The sequence below is a fragment of the Conger conger genome, chromosome 7 (genome assembly GCF_963514075.1).
Source record: "Conger conger chromosome 7, fConCon1.1, whole genome shotgun sequence".
Taxonomy (NCBI): Eukaryota; Metazoa; Chordata; class Actinopteri; order Anguilliformes; family Congridae; genus Conger; species Conger conger.
In genome coordinates, this window is record NC_083766.1 from 61,580,928 (window position 1) to 61,590,483 (window position 9,556).

The 9,556-nt window shown below is 49.8% G+C and overlaps 1 protein-coding gene across 1 annotated transcript in view; it reads right to left on the bottom strand.

Annotated features, from left to right (window-relative positions):
• Positions 1 to 9,556, bottom strand: part of LOC133133582 (roundabout homolog 1-like) — a 134,982-nt gene that overhangs the window by 18,421 nt on the left and 107,005 nt on the right. The window contains exons 13-17 of the mRNA XM_061249683.1: positions 9,167 to 9,288; positions 8,470 to 8,704; positions 7,938 to 8,059; positions 5,692 to 5,863; positions 4,094 to 4,297 (exon numbers count right to left, since the gene is read on the bottom strand). Coding sequence (XP_061105667.1) covers positions 4,094 to 4,297; positions 5,692 to 5,863; positions 7,938 to 8,059; positions 8,470 to 8,704; positions 9,167 to 9,288 — 855 coding nt within the window. The remainder of the gene's footprint in view (positions 1 to 4,093; positions 4,298 to 5,691; positions 5,864 to 7,937; positions 8,060 to 8,469; positions 8,705 to 9,166; positions 9,289 to 9,556) is intronic.

Sequence of the window (9,556 nt, forward strand, 5' to 3'; positions counted from 1 at the left end):
ATAAAGACGGCACGGTAAACTAAGGCATAAAGACGGCACGGTAAACTAAGGCATAAAGACGGCACGGTAAACTAAGGCATAAAGACGGCACGGTAAACTAAGGCATAAAGACGGCACGGTAAACTAAGGCATAAAGACGGCACGGTAAACTAAGGCATAAAGACGGCACGGTAAACTAAGGCATAAAGACAACACGGTAAACTAAGGCATAAAGACGGCACGGTAAACTAAGGCATAAAGATGGCACGGTAAACTAAGGCATAAAGACGGCACGGTAAACTAAGGCATAAAGATGGCATGGTAAACTAAGGCATAAAGACGGCACGGTAAACTAAGGCATAAAGACAACACGGTAAACTAAGGCATAAAGACGGCACGGTAAACTAAGGCATAAAGACGGCACGGTAAACTAAGGCATAAAGACGGCACGGTAAACTAAGGCATAAAGACGGCACGGTAAACTAAGGCATAAAGACGGCACGGTAAACTAAGGCATAAAGACGGCACGGTAAACTAAGGCATAAAGACGGCACGGTAAACTAAGGCATAAAGACGGCACGGTAAACTAAGGCATAAAGACGGCATGGTAAACTAAGGCATAAAGACGGCACGGTAAACTAAGGCATAAAGACGGCACGGTAAACTAAGGCATAAAGACGGCACGGTAAACTAAGGCATAAAGACGGCACGGTAAACTAAGGCATAAAGACGGCATGGTAAACTAAGGCACGGTAAACTAAGGCATAAAGATGGCATGGTAAACTAAGGCATAAAGACGGCACGGTAAACTAAGGCATAAAGACGGCACGGTAAACTAAGGCATAAAGACGGCACGGTAAACTAAGGCATAAAGACGGCACGGTAAACTAAGGCATAAAGACGGCACGGTAAACTAAGGCACGGTAAACTAAGGCATAAAGATGGCATGGTAAACTAAGGCATAAAGACGGCACGGTAAACTAAGGCATAAAGACGGCACGGTAAACTAAGGCATAAAGACGGCACGGTAAACTAAGGCATAAAGACGGCATGGTAAACTAAGGCATAAAGACGGCACGGTAAACTAAGGCATAAAGACGGCATGGTAAACTAAGGCATAAAGACGGCATGGTAAACTAAGGCATAAAGACGGCACGGTAAACTAAGGCATAAAGACGGCACGGTAAACTAAGGCATAAAGACGGCATGGTGAACTAGCGCATAAAGATGGCACGGTAAACTAAGGCACGGTAAACTAAGGCATAAAGACAGCACAGTAAACTAAGGCATAAAGACGGCACGGTAAACTAAGGCATAAAGACGGCACGGTAAACTAAGGCATAAAGACGGCACGGTAAACTAAGGCATAAAGACGGCATGGTAAACTAAGGCATAAAGACGGCACGGTAAACTAAGGCATAAAGACGGCATGGTAAACTAAGGCATAAAGACGGCATGGTAAACTAAGGCATAAAGACGGCACGGTAAACTAAGGCATAAAGACGGCACGGTAAACTAAGGCATAAAGACGGCACGGTAAACTAAGGCATAAAGACGGCACGGTAAACTAAGGCATAAAGACGGCACGGTAAACTAAGGCATAAAGACGGCATGGTGAACTAAGGCATAAAGACGGCACGGTAAACTAAGGCATAAAGACGGCACGGTAAACTAAGGCATAAAGACGGCATGGTGAACTACGGCATTAAGACGGCATGGTGAACTAAGGCATAAAGACGGCACGGTAAACTAAGGCATAAAGACGGCATGGTAAACTAAGGCATAAAGACGGCATGGTGAACTAAGGCATAAAGACGGCACGGTAAACTACGGCATTAAGAAGTGAATATCACAGTGCTGGCTGCCATGTCAGGGCGATATCCCTGATTTTCCCTCGGCTTTGACTCCGTAACGAGATTAGGATGAAAGCATCTTTCATCAGTTTCATCATCCGTCTCCGCCACCTGCACTGACGACAAAATGTCCGACGGGAAAAAAAAGTGACTTTGATAGAGAGATGAGTGAATGTAATTACCACACACACACAGACGACAGGATCAAAAGTGTCCCTTCTCTGTCACCCAATCTCCGTTGCCATGGATATTTACCCACACGAGGTAGGGTGGGTGTGGGAGGGTTAACACCAACCAAGCCGAGCCACCCGCTTTTGGTAAATGGCAAATGATTGGCCTTTATATAGTGCCTTTATGATGTGTCCTGAGGGCAGCATTAGATTAGTGGTTGGTTCTAGGCACCCAATCAAGATGGCTTCCCCTCTTCCTCTCTGTGGGAACTCCTAAAAACGTCTGCTGGCGGGAAAACACCCAGAGACACGTACGTCAAAGCGCACTACATTCAGAGGAAATCGATCGCCTCTTTAAGAACACTCATCGAGTGTACTCACGGTCTTCATTCAGGGGCACATCACACGCTAATGTAAGCAGGCAGTGTGCTTAGCAGACAGATCGTATTTTGAGGACGCAGTAGCCTGCTTGGGACACGGCCGCGGTTAATGGCTCCAGCGGGAGACGATGTTCCTCTTGGCACGCGTTTAGCGGCGAGATCAGCGGCCCGCGGCATTCGCCGTTCCAAACCGACGGGGCGAATTTCCGCCGGACCGCGACCGCGGGCTGAGTCAGCAGCACAGGCCTGCCTTTCCTGCCCCGTCTGAGAAAGTCCTGCCAGGTTTCTGCACCGGGCCGACAGCAGGCCGGCAGCAGATACAGAGGCCCACGGATCCAAGAACACTGCGGCCTGTCCTTAAATACCTCAACACAAATATAGAAACCAGGAAGACTCTATTAAAAACTCGTTTCGGGGACTGTTTGGCGTCTGATTGGGTTGAGGAATGAGTCCCACGGCCCCGGATCGAATCCGCACCGCGCCAGAGCCGACTGCGGCCAGGAGCTCCATAGCAGTGAGGCCCAGGGTACACTGTTATGAGAGTAAATAAATAAACGCACACATAAATAAATAATCATAAAGAGTTAAAGGGTTAGGGCTCTGTATTGTGGTTGGGTGAGCTGAACCCAGAACCCAGCGGTCAGACCCACAGACCCATCATCCCTCTGTGCAAAGAATTTAATACAAGACCACAGCCACATATAACAAGTACTGTGGCCTTTCAGCCTTTCAGACTGACAGAGAGAGAGAGAGAGAGAGAGAGAGAGAGAGAGAGAGAGAGAGCGTTGACAGTGAATGTCACTGTGAGAGACTCTGGGAGTGTTTCTGTGACAGGCGCAACCTTGCAGATTCTGGGTGTTGATTGTGAGTGTTGATTGTGAGAGACTCTGTGAGTGTTGATAGTGAGTGTTGATTGTGAGAGTTGATTGTGAGTGAGACTGTGACAGGCGAACCCTTGCGGATTGTGTGTTGATTGTGAGAGTTGATTGTGAGAGTTGATTGTGAGAGTTGATTGTGAGAGTGACTGTAACAGGCGCACCCTTGCGGATTGTGTGTTGATTGTGAGAGTTGATTGTGAGAGTTGATTGTGAGAGTTGATTGTGAGAGTGACTGTAACAGGCGCACCCTTGCGGATTGTGTGTTGATTGTGAGAGTTGATTGTGAGAGTTGATTGTGAGAGTTGATTGTGAGAGTTGATTGTGAGAGTGACTGTAACAGGCGCACCCTTGCGGATTGTGTGTTGATTGTGAGAGTTGATTGTGAGAGTTGATAGTGAGAGTTGATTGTGAGAGTTCATTGTGAGAGTGACTGTAACAGGCGCACCCTTGCGGATTGTGTGTTGATTGTGAGAGTTGATTGTGAGAGTTGATTGTGAGAGTTGATTGTGAGAGTTGATTGTGAGAGTTGATTGTGAGAGTTGATTGTGAGAGTGACTGTAACAGGCGCACCCTTGCGGATTGTGTGTTGATTGTGAGAGTTGATTGTGAGAGTTGATTGTGAGAGTTGATTGTGAGAGTTGATTGTGAGAGTTGATTGTGAGAGTTGATTGTGAGAGTGACTGTAACAGGCGCACCCTTGCGGATTGTGTGTTGATTGTGAGAGTTGATTGTGAGAGTTGATTGTGAGAGTTGATAGTGAGAGTTGATTGTGAGAGTTCATTGTGAGAGTTGATTGTGAGAGTTGATTGTGAGAGTGACTGTAACAGGCGCACCCTTGCGGATTCCCGCGTAGCTGCTGCTCAGACCACTCCTCTTCTTGCGATGGCGGTAGAGCCAGACGCTGAACACCATCAGCACCAGCCAGCAGGTGGCGCCCAGACCCGCGATGAAGGCCGGCTGCTTCACCACGTCCGAGATCTGCTGGGACAGGGTGTCCTCCACCCCCGCTCTGCCCCCCAGGACCCGGCCCGCCATGTCTGAGGAGGAGGAGGAGGAGGAGGAGGAGGAGGAGGAGGAAGAGGGTCAGGGAGGGAAGGAGGGAGAGACACTGTGTGTGTGAGTGTGTGTGTGTGTGTGTGTGAGTGTGTGTGTGTATGTGTGTGTGTGTGTGTAAGGCTGTGTGTGTGTGTGTGTGTGTGTGTGTAAGGCTGTGTGTATGTGGGTGCATATTTTCCTGCTTGCGTGTGCTTGATTTTGCATAATACAGTATGTGTGCGTAATGCATGCGTGTATGAGTAATTTCTCTCTCTCTCCCTCTCTCTCTCTCCCTTGCTCTCTCTGTCGCCCCCTCTCTCCCTCTCCATCTCTCCCTCTCTGTGAAACAGTAAGAAGAGTACATCTGCCTATTGAAAGTGACACGCGGTACATCATTATAAACAACAGGAGGAGTGTTGTGAAAACAGATTAAAAGCATTGTTCTGGTAGATATTGATTGTGACAGTGACCGTGTTTGGACGGAAAGAGAGCGATAAACACATTAATAACCCCGGCGTAGCTACAGCACGCGTGCCCAGCGCATCCGCCATGCCACCGCAATTATGTCTGATTACTCAGCTAATGACTGGCACCCAGAGACAGAGAGAGACGAGCTCGCAATGGAGGTCGTGTAGAGGGTGATAAACACCTACACACCTCGACAGACACAGCCATATAAACTACACACCTCTACAGACACAGCCATATAAACTACACACCTCTACAGATACAGCCATATAAACTACACACCTCTACAGACACAGCCATATAAACTACACACCTCTACAGATACAGCCATATAAACTACACACCTGTACAGATACAGCCATATAAACTACACACCTCGACAGATACAGCCATATAAACTACACACCTCTATGGATACAGCCATATAAACTACACACCTCTATGGATACAGCCATATAAACTACACACCTCTATGGATACAGCCATATAAACTACACACCTCTACAGATACAGCCATATAAACTACACACCTCTACAGATACAGCCATATAAACTACACACTGCTACGGATACAGCCATATAAACTACACACCTCTACAGATACAGACATATAAACTACACACCTCTACGGATACAGGGATATTGAGTTACTCAGTACCATATACACTACACACCTCCATACATCCACTGATAACACCTACACACCTCTACGGATACAGCAATATGGAGTACACACCGGCAATTGCAATTTTTTCCAGCTGCATGAAGGGTAGGAGTACTAACAGCCAATCAAACATCTGTGTCCAAATTCAAAATGGCAGATGACACAGCCGATGACATAGACCGTTGTTATGGTTACAGCTCTTACGGCCTCAGTAGCTCAGTGATGCAGGCCCCAGGTCTGCAGAGTGGGCGGGGCCTCACTCACCCAGCTGGAAGAAGGTGACGTTGCTCTTGATCCCCAGGCCGGCGGCGTTGCTCGCGGCGACCGTCACGCTGTAGCGTATCCCGGGAAACAGGCTGGGGATCAGAACCCAGAAGGTGGAGGCGTCCACCGTTCGGTTGACATGGTAACGGCTCTCGTTTCCAAGGCACCAGACCTGGGGGGCGGGGTGGAGAGGGTGAGGGGTGGGACCAGGTGCTGCAGAACCAGATCCAGGGGGGTACTTCACAAAGATAGCTGGATAACTGCACTGAGTAAAACCAACGAGGCAGGGATACTGTAATCTGTACTGTAATCCAGCTAACTCAGTAATCCTGCTCTGTGGGTTTTACTCAGTGCAGTGACCCAGCTAACTCAGTAATCCTGCTCTGTGGGTTTTACTCAGTGCAGTTATCCAGCTAACTCAGTAATCCTGCTCTGTGGGTTTTACTCAGTGCAGTTATCCAGAGAGTAATCCTGCTTTGTGAAATACCCCTCTGTCTTCAGTGATTAGCTGGTGTCAGATTCAGTCATCATCTGAAGAACGGACTGTGCCATGGATCTGATGAAATTACAGCACAAACACTTTTTACCCAAATTATTCCCCCGAACTCTGCCATGCAAGGTCTCACACACAGCCAACCAAGTAACATGGAAAAGGTTTTGCACAATGAAAGATTAAAGCATGCTGCACGAACATAAAAACTAAAACAAACATAATTCGCTGTTTATTCAATTTCAATAACTTCAAAGGACTGTCCCCAGCCTCTTCCCCCGTCTGGAGGAATTAAACTCAGAACCGTACCGCTTCCCACCACCAGGTGGCAATATAGCACCAGAGTTTAGTTCAGCATCTGCAAGGTTCACAGTACCTGCCCGTCCTGTTAAAGCCCGGCTGCAGTGACATCACTGACCCGTTCAGGACTGCGGGCCGGATAATGAGCCACGGTCTCTTACCGGGATCAATAGATACGTTTATCATTTTATCACTTTAGTTCATTTTAAAGTATTTTCTTTTGCCATTGTCTTGTTTTTTATGGCGTTGTTTATACTGCTGCAAAGCACTTTGTGCTGTATGCTTGAAGAGAGCGGTAAAAATAAAGTTTAGATGAGTCCCTGCCTCTTAATGACGTTATGAGGTCTGATTTAATCTTATTTCTATTTTATCTCACCTTCTTTATGTGCAGGGTTTTGAGGAGTGGAGTGTAGAGATCAGGGCGTTATTCCAGTGTTAACTGATTGAATTTATGAAGCCCATTAAACAGGATATTGTGAGATTTGTGAAAGTTGAAAGTCAGTTTAAACAGAACTCTCAACCCAATATATTGATAAATGAGCATTTATTTGAGTACAATAAAGACACATTCACAGGTTGTTAATATGTGAAGTATAGCTTTTACAGGATATATGCGGCACTTACCCAGTGGGGTAAGCAAGTTACTATGACTCTTACAAATTCATAATTCATCTTTAGCCAGTCATGTGACAATACATCTTGTAATTTCACAATAAAAATGCAGTAACAGAATAGAAAACCTTTTCTTTCACATCTGTGGTCTCACGAAAGCAAACTTTGGTGCAGAGCAGGGCGGCCATTTTAAAGCATCTCTCCAAGACATTTTCCTCCAAGCTGGTCCCTGATGATGTCACAATCACTCCTACATATCAACCTGGTTTCTATGGCAGCCCTCAGCCACATTACCCACACTTGGCTTATAGCTCATGCATCAACTCAAGAAAGCATTTTTTTAGTTTTTGGTAAACTTTAAGAAGGACTCCGCCTTCGGTGCAACAGGCCTCGCTGTCCGCAGTCTTGTCCTTCTCGTTCCCTCCATCTTGCGGTTGTTTTTGTCGTCCTCCATGCTGGTTTTCCCTCTCTAACAGCCCCTGTGTACAGTTACCTCTGCACAGCTCCGAGCCAGCGTCAGCCTGACAGGAGTCCAACACTCAGCCCTGTGACCTCCACTAACATCACACAACTTCCCATCCACACATCCACAGGGTCAGCACAGCAGTGTGAGGCAGCGTGTAGGCAGCGTGTAGGCAGCGTGTAGGCAGTGTGAGGCAGTGTGTAGGCAGCGTGTAGGCAGCGTGTAGGCAGTGTGAGGCAGCGTGTAGGCAGTGTGTAGGCAGTGTGAGGCAGTGTGAGGCAGTGTGTAGGCAGCGTGTAGGCAGCGTGTAGGCAGCGTGTAGGCAGCGTGTAGGCAGTGTGAGGCAGTGTGTAGGCAGTGTGAGGCAGTGTGAGGGGTTACCTTGTACTCCTGCACTACGCCGTTGTGTCCGTCCAGCTGAGGAGGTTGCCAGGCAACCACGATCGCCGTCCCGTTGCCGCTGCTCTTCGTCACGGTAACGTTACGCGGAGCCGCGCTGGGAGCTGAGAGAGAGAGAGAGAGGGAGAGAGAGGGAGAGAGAGGGAGAGAGAGAGAGAGGGAGAGAGAGAGAGAGAGAGAGAGAGAGGGAGAGAGGGAGAGGGAGAGGGAGAGGGAGAGAGAGGGAGAGGGAGAGAGAGAGAGAGAGAGAGAGGGAGGGAGGGAGAGAGAGAGAGAGAGGTATCTCACACGCAGCGACTAGCGGGGTTAAGAATGTAACGATTTCCTCATTCTATTAACTTCAGTCTCAGCCAATCCGCCACAGCCACATACACCTGGCCCCTCCCCTCAGGCCCTTCCCCTCAGGCCCCGCCCCCGGGCCCCGCCCGTGGCCCCTCCCCTCATGCCCCTCCCTCAGGCCCCTCCCCCCAGGCCCCTCCCCTCAGGCCCCTCCCCTCAGGCCCCTCCCCCTCACCTTCCTCCAGGGTCCGGGCGGTGCGGAGCTCGCTGTCGGACCCCTGGAACTCGTTGAAGAAGGGGCGCACCTTGACCTCGTAGAGCACGCCCTTCTTCAGCTGCTGCAGGACGGCGCGGTTCTCCCCCGGGGAGGGCACCTCCAGGCCGGCCCACTGGCCCCCGGGCCCGGGTCCCTCCGCGGCCGCCCGGTACAGCACCCTGTAGCCCTGGATGTACTGCGACTGCCTCTCCACCTGCGGGAGGAACGCGCTTCCTCAGCGGGGGGACGACCCGCCGACCACCGTCAACACAGACTGACAACGCGCCTCTTCAGCCTCAGGCCGCTCACCCCAATATCCCTCTTCTTGGAAAACAACTATTGTTTATGTTCCTGACTGCACTACATAAGAACACTCAGGGCTGGGGACCCCAGCAGACCCTGTGGCTCTCCAGGACCAGGGCTGGGGACCCCAGCAGACCCTGTGGCTCTCCAGGACCAGGGCTGGGGACCCTAGCAGACCCTGTGGCTCTCCAGGACCAGGGCTGGGGACCCCAGCAGACCCTGTGGCTCTCCAGGACCAGGGCCGGGGACCCCAGCAGACCCTGTGGCTCTCCAGGACCAGGGCTGGGGACCCCAGCAGACCCTGTGGCTCTCCAGGACCAGGGCTGGGGACCCCAGCAGACCCTGTGGCAGGGCAGGAGGTCCAGGTACTCACCGTCCACTGCACCTGCACAGAGGAGGAGGAGAGGATTGTGGGCTTGTGGAGGTGGATGAGCACGTCCCCCAGCTCTCTCTGGATCTGCCGGTGGTCAACGCCATGACTGGTGGGAGGAGTGTCTGCAATAACACCACAGAGGAAGAGAAAAACCACAGAACAAGGTAAACACCATAGAATAAGACAAGCACCACAGAGTGAGACAGACACCACTGAGTATGAGAAAAACCACAGAACAAGGTAAACACCATAGAATAAGAGAAGCACCACAGCGTAAGGGAAACACCACAGAGTGAGACAAACACCATAGAATAAGACAAACAGCACAGAATAAGACAGAAAACCACTGTGTGTGTATGTGCGTGGGTGTTGTGTTTTGTGTATGTGCAA